Raw genomic sequence first — 12,815 nt, forward strand, 5'->3', positions numbered from 1 at the left:
TCGGGTGATAATGATCACATTCACCTGTTTAAAAAAAAATAGAATTACAGTTACTTGTATCGACAAATATAGTTTAAAACTAATCAGCCCTGATTTTGTGTTTCCAGGTGGTTCTGTGAGGAGCACGGTACGATAATGGGGAAGCGCTTGGTTTCGCAGCTCATGCTGGTCCTGCAGCTCATCTGTTGCTGCAATGGAAACCAAAGGATGGTGAGGGCTGTCTCCCTGCACTTCACCCACCCTGTTTACAATGCCACCATTTACGAGAACTCTGCTGCTAAGACATATTTAGAGAGCCACACCAAAATGGGGATCTATATCACAGACCCAGCGTGGGAGATTCGGTACAAAATCATCTCTGGAGATAATGAGAACCTGTTCAAAGCAGAGGACTACCTGCTGGGAGATTTTAGTTTTTTGCGAATAAGGACCAAAGGAGGCAGCACTGCCATTTTGAACCGGGAGGTTAAAGACCACTACATGCTGACGGTCAAGGCGTCAGAGAGGAGCACCAATTTAGAGTGTCGCACTAGTGTTAAAGTGCAGGTGCTGGACACCAACGATCTGAGGCCACTCTTCTCGCCAACATCCTATAGCATCTCTCTGCCAGAGAACACGGCTGTACGCACCAGCGTGGCCAAGGTGACAGCGACAGATGCAGATATCGGTACAAATGGGGAATACTACTATAGTTTCAGAGAGTGGACGGACATGTTTGCTGTTCATCCGACAAGCGGTGTGGTGACACTGACCGGCAAACTCGACTACTCTGAGACGAAGCTGTACGAGTTGGAGATCCTTGCAGTGGACCGAGGGATGAAGCTGTACGGTAGCAGTGGCTTCAGTAGCATGGCCAAACTTACCGTTAGGATAGAGCAGGCCAATGAGAATGCACCTGTAATCACAGCAGTTACCTTGGCACCCTCTGATGCAGACCGTGACCCCACCTATGCTATTGTGACAGTGGAGGACAATGACCAGGGACCAAATGGAGAGATAGCATCATTGAGTATTGTGGCTGGTGACCCCCTTCAGCAGTTCAAGGCTGTTAGAACCAGCCCTGGCAGCAAGGAGTATAAAATAAAAGCTGTTAAAGATGTGGACTGGGACAGCCAGCCTTTTGGATACAACCTCACCTTACAGGCCAAGGACAAAGGAAACCCGCCGCAATTTTCATCTGCTAAATTGATTCATGTCACATCTGCTCAGTCTAAAGCTGGCCCTCCTATATTTGAAAAGGCTGTGTACAGAGTCAATCTGAGTGAATTTGCCCCTCTTCACACACCTGTCACAATGGTAACTGCTTTGCCAAAGTATCCACAGCTAAAGTACGCTTTTAGACACAAATCTGACAAGAACAGATTCACCATCAATCCAGATACGGGCTTAATCAGCACTGCGGGACCAATCAATGCAGATGTTTCCCCTCGTTTTGAACTAGACGTTATCACCAGTGACAAAAAAGCGACAGCAAAAGCGATCATTGACGTGATTGATGTGAATAACAATGCACCTGAGTTCCAGCAGACATCTTACAAGGCCAGTGTTGATGAGAACTCCCCCATCGGGACCAGTGTGGTTACTGTTAAAGCCACTGATTTAGATCGAGGTGAAAATGGCTATGTGACCTACAGCATTACCAATGTGAACCCTCAACCATTTGTCATTGACTACTTCTCCGGTGTCATCAGCACCTCGGAAGTCCTAGATTATGAGCTCATGCCAAGGATTTACAATCTCAAAGTGAGGGCATCAGATTGGGGATCCCCTTTTCGAAGGGAGGTGGAAGCTTCAGTCACCATAACACTAAATAACCTGAATGACAATAAGCCCTTGTTTGAAAATGTTGACTGTGAAGTCACTGTGCCAAGAGATCACGGTGTGGGTGAGCAGATAACAACAGTGTCTGCCATAGATGCCGATGAACTGCAGCTAGTACGGTACAATATTAAAGCAGGGAATGATCTTGATCTGTTTGAAATGAACCCAAACTCTGGCGTGCTTTCACTCAAGCACACAATGAGTGAGGGAGAGGCAGCTAAAGTGTCCTTCCATAGTTTACAAATCATCGCAACCGATGGTGAACATGAGACTCAGCCAATGTTTATGAACATCACCGTCATCACAGCACGCAAGCCTGTCCAGCTGAAATGTGTGGAAACCGGTGTCGCTACCATGTTGGCTGAAAAGCTGCTCCAAGGCAGCAAAATCCACACGCAAACTGAGCCAGATGATAACTTCATGGACATTCACTCAGTCAACCGGTACGCTCCTCACTTTGTGGAGTCTTTCCCGAGTGTTATTGAAGTTAAAGAGGACCTTCCTGTTGGGGCCCGGGTCGCCCATCTAAGTGCCACAGATGCAGACAGTGGCTTCAATGGGAAACTAGTGTATGTTATTTCAGGAGGAGATACAGAAAGCCGCTTCATCGTAGAAATGGAAACTGGCTGGCTTTTGGTTTATTCTCCCCTTGACAGGGAAACAACAGACCATTACACACTCAACATAACAGTTTATGATCTTGGCATCCCTCAGAAATCCTCATCACGCCTCTTGGATGTTAAGATTCTCGATGCTAATGATAACAGCCCTCAATTTTTGCAAGACTCTTACTCTGTCGAGATAAGCGAGAGTATACCTGTTGGTACAGAAATCATCCAGGTGGACTCCACAGACAAGGATCAAGGTGACAATGGCGTTGTGAAGTATTCAATCTTGGGTGGCACTGATCACTTTGCCATTAACAAAGAGACTGGTGTGGTGACTGTGACAAAGCCGCTGGATCGTGAACTGCAGCCAGTTTATATCTTGAAGATCGCGGCACGTGACCAGGCAGTGAACGAGCCTCAGCTCGTGTCCACGGTGCCACTGAAGATCACCTTGGAAGATGTGAATGACAACCCACCTAAATTTGTCCCTCCTAATTACCGCATGAAGGTGAGAGAAGACCTCCCTATCGGTACAGTAATCATGTGGCTTGAGGCTCACGACCCCGATGTTGGACCTTCTAGTCAGGTACGCTACAGCCTTATTGATAATGGAGATGGGAACTTTGAAGTGGACAAACTAAGCGGCGCATTGCGGATTGTGCAAAACCTCGATTTCGAGGCCAAACAAGTGTACAATCTGACAGCGAAAGCTAAAGACAAAGGGAAGCCCATATCCTTGTCCTCCACCTGTTTCATTGAGGTGGATGTGGTGGATGTGAATGAGAACCTCTACAGGCCTTTGTTCCGCTCGTTTGTAGAAAGGGGATATATAAAAGAGGATGCAGTTGTGGGGACTTCCGTAATGACTGTAACAGCCGAAGATGAAGACAAAGGGCGGGATGGAGAGATTCGATACTCCATACGTGATGGATCCGGCCTTGGGATATTCAGCATCGACGAGGAAACCGGTAAGTTACCTTGCTTCTTTCAATGTCACTGTAAAGCTGTGAGAGGCCTGTCTGAAATACATCTGCAATCACCTTGAATTGAATTGCATTGCATTTAAGGAAAGTTTAATAAACTGACATGAGAAAGGTTTATTCACTCATCTGTGGCACATTGAGGTAAGGAATTCTTCCAGGAGACGGCCATTTTTTTTTCCTTCTCTCTTTTGGAGAATTGAGGGCAGATGGAACAGCTGTTTCTCAGACCGGTGTGGACATTCTTAGGTAGTTGCGGCAGAACAAAGGAGAGTCTTTCACTTCTTCTGTCCTCAGCCCTGCTAGGACTGTATACCCTTTCAGAAATCCTTCCAATTAAGAAATCCTTCCCTATAACAGCGGTTTTGTAATATTTAACTGATGGCAGGATTTGCTCAAAGGATTCTTAATGTACTGCTGAAAATATGTTAAGGCTTACTCGACTGCCCAGAGAGATTTTAACAGCTGACTCAAATTAGCTCAAAATAAGCAGTCTGGAATTCCAGGAGTTCCTTCCCAAAAACCTAGCAATCACCTGATTTGCTGCCCTTCTTTTTAAACCTGGTCACCACATTCTCAGGCAGCTTAATGTGTGTTTTTTTTTTCCCTTCCCCTATTCGAAATAAAACTTCTTTTAGCAGTGTACATATTTGATGTCTAAATGAGGAAGTGAAACCTAATGCATAATACATAGATTTCTCTTGCACACATAACCTCAAGAAGTTAAGATCTACCAAAGAGAGTTGGAACTGGTATTTATTAATCCACCCTTTGTGTTGTAAAGTTAGTTTCTGAAGATGAAGATATATGTTAATTTTTCAGGATGTCAACAGGAAGTTTCCTCAACAAACCTTTTGATCCTTGCTGAACCTTGCATGTTAATTTAGCATGAGGATACAGCTTTGTGAGCGATCCATCCTCCGGGGCTGTGTGGCAGCTGTGGTGTGTTTGTGTCTGTGGTAATGACTTGCTATGTGATGTGCAATAAGATTTTGTGAACAGAGATACTGGGATAATGAAATCTTGAACCAGCGACTCCCCGTGCCTTCCTTCTGTCCCCTCCCATTTGTGCTAAATTTACCTCAAATAAGAGTTTTGCAAGGATGTTTTACTGGAAACGCTCACAGGCCAACTACTGGCATCCATGTTGAAGTCATAATCCTGTGCAGGGTACAGATTCACGGAGCCTGGTCTGATCTTCTACTTAATCCCTGATGCCTATATTAAGTGATTATCAGGAGGTACAATGATAGGATTGTCCTGGGTTAGGTCCTGTTATCATGGATTACATGCGAGGTCAGTAGACAACGAAATGCTGCTAAGGTGGTAATGCCCCTCCTAGGTTTGCAATAGATGAAGGGTGCGGCTTGTTAGCCTTCCAAATGCATTTAGAATATTATGCCCTCAGAAAAGAAAACAAGCGCGGGTGCACACCCTGCTATAATCTCAGTGGTGCAGCTGCATGTTGTGAATCTTAACCAGAATGTTTTAAAATGGTTCAAAATTAGAAAACAAATGAAATAGTGGTAGGGGGAAAAATGCCAGGAGCCACACACCTTCAGTTATGGAGTTTTGTCTCACTGGGAAGGAAAGAGAGAAGAAAGTCTGTACTCCCCTGTTTTACTTGTAATGCTGGGATGCATTTGATTAGAGTTCACTGGCCTTTATGTGTGTTTTGTACTTTTTTCTGTCACCTCAGGATAAATCACTGTTTTTCCCAAACTTGCATCTGCAGTAACATATTAAAACAATATTAATTTATGGGTTGCAGCGTATTACTGTGGAAAGTGGGATAGAGAATCTGAGTGGATCTGAGAGTACCTGTAGCTCGTAAATCAGAACAAAGAATGTAATTTAGAACAGGGAACCAGGCCGTGCGCACTTGATTGACGTCTTCACATTACCCACGGAACAATCAAGCTGTCTGTTTGCTTGCAAGATTTATTTTGAATTGAAATGAAGTGACTATGATTACGGTTTATTGAACACCCTTCTGTTCTGATTTACAAGTTTCATGTGCGCCATTTCCTTTTCTCCTGTTATAGGTGATGAGGTCTCAGTAATTGTACTGAGGTTATGGTGTCATTGTTACCTCTGCCAAAGAGGACATGTTTTTGGTGCGTGTTTTTGTCTGTCGGCCTGTTTGTAAGGAGGATTACACATCAGAAGAGGGTCTAGCATGAGCCAAGGATGAACCATTTCAATTGGGGGGGGGGGGGGGTATTTAACATAGGGAGACATTAGACTTCCAGAAAGGAGAAAATTATTTTGGTGGAGTTCATTTGCCTGGAAAATTATGAGGTCAAGTTTCAGCAAACTTGGTGGAGGCGTGTAATATGGGCCAAGGATCATAGTGCCGTCTGGTGGCAAGAGGGAAATTACATGAGTTTTTTTCTCTTCCCAGTGGGTTGAGCAAATCCACCCCAGTGTGGTCAGAGACACCTTCAGAACTTGAGAAGTGTTGCTGTGAATACTGAGTTCTCATTCTACACTGTCACAGTGGCAATTTTGAATGGTCAAAATGATCCTGGGTTTTCTTTACATGCTGAAGAAGAACATAATGTATATTAACCATGTGTTTTCAAATTTGGCTGACCTATGCACTTTCATAGATTATGTTTTTGTTTGCTTTTTAAATATATTGTTGAATAATAGTAGGGCTGTAATCAACCAAAGAAATTCTTGGTCGACTGAAGCCCTCAAATTTCGACTAAAAATCGACTAATTTTATTTATGAAAGATATACTGTGTCAACTGTCAGCACAAAACCTGTTGAGGAATATTTAGACAATTGTGTTTGTCACGTTATAATAATTGACCGACGCTATCATTTGTCCTGCGCAGAGAGCGAGACTGACCAGAGGAGCTCGGCATCGCGGCTGAGACACAAATAGACTTTTAACTTAAAACTTTACTCTAAAACACAAAAGGGCAAGTCCACTGTAAGAATTTTTACAATTAAAACAAAAACAATTATTAGACTAAAACATTGAAATGTCAATTCTTATATGTTCATATACTCAAAACTGACGGGGCAACCTAAGGTGGACAAGTTAGCTTACCGTTTTTAGGTGATACGCCGTCGTGTCTGTAGTGGAGCTGTGACATGAAAACTGTTGTTTGCAAACTTTGCATTCGACTTTTTTTTCGATTTTTATGAAATGCTGCCACACTGCATGTCTTTGACATGGTGGACGAGGACTGACTTTAAATGAAACCGTCAAAATTAAATATACATTAATCAGACCACCAGACATCGGCCTAGTACTCTTCAGTCTGTCTGTCTCTAGCGGGTCGGGCTAATCCAAAATAGCAAAAACAAGGGGGGTGTTCAAAGATAGATAGTTATTTGTGAAACGGGTGCTTTCGGTACTTTCCTCCTGATGAAATTAACAAGGCAAAAAATCGACCTATCAGAATTTTGGTCGAGCCAGAACGTATTGACTAATAAATCGACCAGTCGACTGGGAGATTACAGCCCTAAAAAATAGGTTGTTAAACGCTGGCGCGTGTGTGTTGTGATGCTGGATTTTCCTGCTCCATTGCTGCCATTGTTCATTTGAGTGACAGCGTAGCAAGTTCATAATACATATAACATTCCTCCCATAAACGCAATTATTGAGTCATTCAGTCAAATCATTGTTGTAACTGCCACTGGATAAGTGAAGTGTATGTGCGGCGTACACGTGCCTCTGCGCATCACTGCCCTCCCTGTCGGGTTCCATCTTTTCATCTGTCAACAACACGCTATTAACTAACATTTAGAAAATTGATGTTTTTAATTTGACAGTGGATTCAGAATGTAGTGGGTAAAAAAAACAATCCTTAAGTGAACAGATTTTTATTTTAATTCTTCCCACCCTCAGTACACAAGTGAATCAATGCGATCTTTTCTTAGATCTGAGTAGAGTTGAACAATACTTATCATGATGAATCCACGCAATTCTCCACTTGACTATACTTGACTCAAATTACACATTAGGCAATAACAAAAAAAAAAATGAAACAGAAAAGGTTTTAATTGCCAATGAGTAACAGTCTGTTCATTCTTCACCGGCGTCTGGTGTGATAAAGGCAGATTGTGCAATCAAGAAGCCGAGCCTCAACTGGTCCAAAGCTTGGACAGTTGCAAGAACGAGTGAATGTTAATTTGAAATAGTTAAAGAGTCAACCTCACAGGACTTTTTCAGGATTTTTCAATCAGCAACTTCATAAATTCATCGCAGGTTTCAGTACAGAGTAGTGTAAACCACAAAATTCTTCAGGCTTGGAATGAAAAGGTCTTCTTTGCCTCTGCTCCTGCAAACACTTTTACAAAAATCAGTCTCAGAGCACCAGAGCGGTACTGATGGATGTTTTTTCCAACAGATTGTGCTGGAGTTAGAATAAATCATATCGTATGAAAATCCACTTATGCAGGTCTCAGGAAAATCAATGTGTGTGTCCCTAATTGAAAGGAATAAGTATCTGATAGCATGATTGCTAAGGAGGGTATCGTGTGGAGTGAGTTTGAAGTGGCAGCTTGAAGTGATATTATCCAGTTTATAAGGTGACCAGAGAAGTGTGTGTTCTTACTCCATGAAACACAGATGGTGATTGTATAATTTATGCATTGCCCTTTCTTGTTGGCTAATATATGCAATGCCCTTTTACTCGAAGCCGGTTGCAGCCTGTGCTGTGGAAAAAGTCTTTGTGAACACAAATGAAACACTTTGAGGGATTAATGACAAGTCTTATTTGTGTTTCTACAAAAAAAAAAAGTGCTTCACTGCTTTTTCAACCATCTTGCTGTCAAAGTTAAATCACTCCTGGTAATACTGAAGAGATTTAGACCAGTATTTGTTTATGGTTGTCTTGCATTAAACATATAGATTTCCCTTACATTGCCTATAAGTGCAAGATAAAACTGGAACTGCTTGGTGGTACACGAGTCCAAACAGTCCTTGCCTGAGTGCTGTTACTGTGGAGACGTACCCAGGAATGTCCAGCCGGACAAAAATGATTGCAGGTTGCCAAATGAAAAATACACTTCCCCCAGTTAAGAGTATGTTGTTCTCTCAGTCCATTAAATCTTGAAGAAACTAGGAGCTGCCTTGTGCAGAGGAAGTTTTTATAATGTGTTAATTCGAAGCCATACTTCTAAAAATTAGGAATTGTGCATCACACTAGTGGAGTCAGTTTTTCAAATGTTAGCGACTTCACCAGGTTCCATCACTTTTACTATTTCAAGCAGTCAGTTTCATGCAGTCTGATACTCTGACCACGAGTAGTTGCTTGCACTGAAGTGGAGGCACCTAAATATATTTGCCTGTCTATTTGATAGTAATATTTTTTTTGTATGAGTTGGCTGATAGCAGGGATTTTATAAAATTTGTATTAAATTTTCCTCCTTATTTTGTGATAAACTGATTTTCGGCTGATAGTTGATCATTATTTGATAGGACCTGACAGAGGTCTGTAGAGGAGGGAGGGGGGTCAGTGGGACATGTCCCAACAAGAACGCTCCAGACTAGTTTGTCTAGGCCTACATTTATGTTTGTCATTATACTTGGGTTTAGGACCACAGGAGGAGGACACATCAGTACTGTCTCATCAATACAGCTGGCAACACAGTTGTGTCTCCATTTAATTGTCAACCAAATTTTAAGCTAAACGTGGAAAATGAAATGTGCATTATGTGTTTCCATGATCATTAGTGGAAAAAAAAAGCTAGGTAATGCTCCTTGATCATGGCACAATAGGCAGCGATACGCATGGCTCCGACTGAGACAAACAGGCCACTTTGTCAGAGCTTGTTTGCTAAAGCCCTTTTACCTTTTCCAACGTGATACTTGAAAATGCACGTTGACGGAAACTCAACCATTATCTGGAGGCTTTGACCACCGTTAGGTTGCCAATCAAGTTAAAACGTGTTCGTTTGTTTTCCTGTCGTTGGTTGGAAGATTTACCCTCTTCATTTCCTGTCTGCTGTCTGTATTTTCATACTCGTACACAAAGCTTGGTAATGTCCTTGTTGATCTTCTTGTCTCCAAACAAGATGATGAGTAGGAATATTCCTGAAATTGTAGATATTCTTGCAAAAACGATCATTTTGAAGCTCCAAAAAAGTTTTTTTTTTTTAACTTAAAAAACAACTTGTTGTGATGGCAAGAGGGTGAGAGATCTGTAATCATGCAACAGAAAGAGTGTGTTTACATGCACATGCAGGAACCGGGTTGCTCACTGAAACCAGGTTAAGCAGGTCAACAGAGAAAGCATTTACATGCACCGGACTAGTAACATTTAACCCCTGTAAACCCACATGCAGCAGATTAGTAACCTGATTCTAGAATTGCGACTCTTATATTTTAACAGTACAAAAAGAAGATCCTGCCTCCAGGCAGCAGGGAGACAGGCAGGCAGACAGACTGATACACAGCTTTCTTACAGGGTGACCACGTGAAATGAATCAAGTCATCAGTGAGTGATTTAGAATCCTTCAGATTACTTTTTTCCAGTTTTAGTGTGATTTATGGTGGAATGGAAATGTGGAAATACCATTGGGTAATAATCTCTCCAATCTTCCAGTAATCTCAGTTTGATGTAAACTGTTTTTTACAAATGCATAGAAGCAGTCATAGCTTTTGCACAATATCTGTCATATACATAATATTATAATATCCAGTTTTAAAAAGAGTTAAAGTCCCATATAGTGAGGTATGTAAAAGTAAAAGGTCAGTTCTAACTGCTCTGAATATTTGGTTTACAGCCAGAGCTGTAACCAGAAAAACAGTCAACTGGCAGAGCCCAGGCTGCCTCCATGCAGGCTTCTGCAGATTAGCCAATCAGATGAAAGTAGGCTTTTAGAGAAGCAGAGCTTGGAGAGACTGAGCTAAAACAACTTGTTTCACAGAGTGAAGTTTGAGGCTGTATGAAGAGCCCATAAGAGATTGGTAAATACTTTTTTTAATGACAGTTGTGGAGTCTTACAATAAAACTGTAAGACGGGTCAATGAGTAGAAAAAGTCCTCAGTTTATACACATGAACTTTGTTGGTGCGAAGCCAGCAGAGGATCATGTGCCTGCACCTGGGTGGTACCTGAGGACCATCATGTGAATCTCACACTGGGAAATAGTTGACTGTCAACTGAGAGACTTTCTCAGTAGGGGTTGTTGTACAGAATGGGAACATCTTAGAATTCAAACATAAATATGATAACTGAACTGTAATATTAGTTAGTCTTGTCTTAATGGTCTTCATAAATGGCCATAAAGACAAGAGGAAAGAAAATCCACAGAGCAGCAGGGGAAGCCTTGCTCCTGGTGGTCTCCGCAGCAGCGGCGGAAAGAAGCTTGACCTCTTCTGATATGTGGCTGCGTGTTTCACCCCGTCTGAGAGGTGCACAAATATTCATCACACTCACAATTATGAGCAACACTGCGTGCTAGTCAGGTGTGGATGCAGAAGTAGGGATGCCTGTCCTATACATGCTCAGAGGGCTGGGGGGTGTAGAAGTCTACCCTCTACACCCCGCATTGGATCAGGGAACTGGCTGAGAGTTCCTTTCACTTGTGTGGATTGTAACTGCTCCCAAATAGTGCTGTGATATTGAATCGAGCTGTATTTCTCTAAGGCCTCCCCAAAGGCTTTTGAAATAACACTTTTCCCTGGAACAGTGGATTCTTTGTATTGTCCCAAAAGCTATCTCAACTGGAATTAATTTTTTTTAAAAAAGGAAAAGAAGAGGAAAGAAGAAAAAAAAACATGCCAGTCATGCATCACAGACATGTCACAACTTTATCACGTTTGTTCCTTCCAGACTTTGCACACTTCACTTGAAGTTGATACATAGAGAAGTTGTTGGGTTTCATGAATGCAAGCCCCTGTCATTATTGAAATTCATTATCAGGACTGGCTGTGAAACCATTTCTGCCACTAGAAAAACAAACAAACAAAACACAACACTCACGCTCAACACTTTTACCATTTCCCTGCCTGTGGTGAGAGTGTACAGAGCGCACAGTCGATACACAAGAGACGCTTGACTGGCTCAATAGAGTGCAACTCTGTGTCCAGGGTAGAACAGGAGATTGGATTGACGTGGTATTTGCCTGATACTGTATCATCATTATGATAATTTAGGAGACTTTCCAAAATTATCATGACCCCCCCCCCCCCCCGTGTGCCCTTCAAACAAAAGAGAAATTACCATGTGTCAGAGACTGATGGTGCCTCCCGTAAACCTGTTCGTAGCAATAAAGTGTCACATTAAGAGATCAGTTCAGAGTAGTGGAAATTTAATACCAACGTGAGAGGGGGAGTGAAATTTTGCTGTGATGAAATAATCTCAGGAGGGCACCACCTCTTTGTGAGTATAAATTGACTTTCACTTCACAATTTTAAAATGGGCGGCATGACAAACTAGGAGGTAAGTAGAGATTAGTTGTTACAAAATGTATTCAGCCCCCAGGCGTAACTGCCATAACTAAAATTTGCTTGATTAAATGTGAAATGTTATGGAATCAGTTTGATGATGCATTTATTTAGCTGACAAATAGCAGCAGTTCTACTATGCCTACATTGATCTTGCAGCAAATTATTAATATACGGCTTTGCTGCTCCTTAAAAAGTTGTCGAATTGGATTTCTGCAGAGCCGATAGCTTTTGATTGGGTTGTTACCTTGGAAGTGATGTAGAAATTAACAAAGTTTTAACAAGCTGAGTTATTTTTTAAGTTTCAGTTGGCAGTTTGACTGAATAAATCATAAGCTTGAAATCAGTTCGAAGTTCATAGCATGAAAAACATCTTTGAATTCAGTCACAAAAGAATGTCTTTCTGCTAAAAGTTTTAGAGGCCTTTTCAGCTGTTCCCCTAAAATAATCTCATCATATTACTCTGAAATGATGAAATCAGTAGTTCAGACAATGTTTTTTAACAAGAACAAAATAAATTTTTCCTTCATATCTTTTAATATAAACAGGCTTAATATCTTTAAAGACTGGATCTCAGCCTCAGATGTCTGGGAACTCTGGGATGATGTGATATTAAGTTGCCGGGTAACAGGAAGCTTAGTTCAGGACTCTCTCTATTACATTAGTCCCTCTAACGTGGTGGTGGAATTTGAAGCATTTTGTCAGGGCTGTGGAAAGAGGGGAGAAAGTACTGAGAAAGTTTATGCAAGCATGTGAGCAAGAGGCCGGAGGAGGCTGAGGAATGTGGGGTAGGGGTGAGTGGAATTAGCAGAGGTAGTTCAAAGAAAGACCCCAACTCCTCATCTGCAGACTGAGCAAGGAAGCACTACTATGTGATGAAATGGCTGCATGTACTGAGGTCGGTAAACAATGTAGAGGAAAAACTGGAATCTGTGGCTCAATCCTGTCCTGATGCTCTAATCGAATTCATTTCTTTGGCTAACTTGTGACATA

The 12,815-nt window shown here is 41.9% G+C and overlaps 1 protein-coding gene across 9 annotated transcripts in view; it reads left to right on the top strand.

Annotated features, from left to right (window-relative positions):
• The window catches only part of fat1a (FAT atypical cadherin 1a), a 73,525-nt gene that overhangs the window by 3,056 nt on the left and 57,654 nt on the right, over positions 1 to 12,815 (top strand). For all 9 annotated transcript variants that reach the window (XR_015117632.1, XR_015117631.1, XR_015117633.1 and 6 more), the window contains exon 2: positions 108 to 3,397. Coding sequence is in view for 6 of the 9 variants with exons in the window: in XM_086211866.1 (XP_086067992.1) it covers positions 136 to 3,397 (3,262 nt within the window). In the remaining 3 variants the exon portion in view is untranslated. The remainder of the gene's footprint in view (positions 1 to 107; positions 3,398 to 12,815) is intronic.

The sequence above is a fragment of the Aulostomus chinensis genome, chromosome 8 (assembly GCF_037954235.1).
Source record: "Aulostomus chinensis isolate RoL2024-O1b breed Wild chromosome 8, RoL_Achi_v1.0, whole genome shotgun sequence".
Lineage (NCBI taxonomy): Eukaryota > Metazoa > Chordata > Actinopteri > Syngnathiformes > Aulostomidae > Aulostomus > Aulostomus chinensis.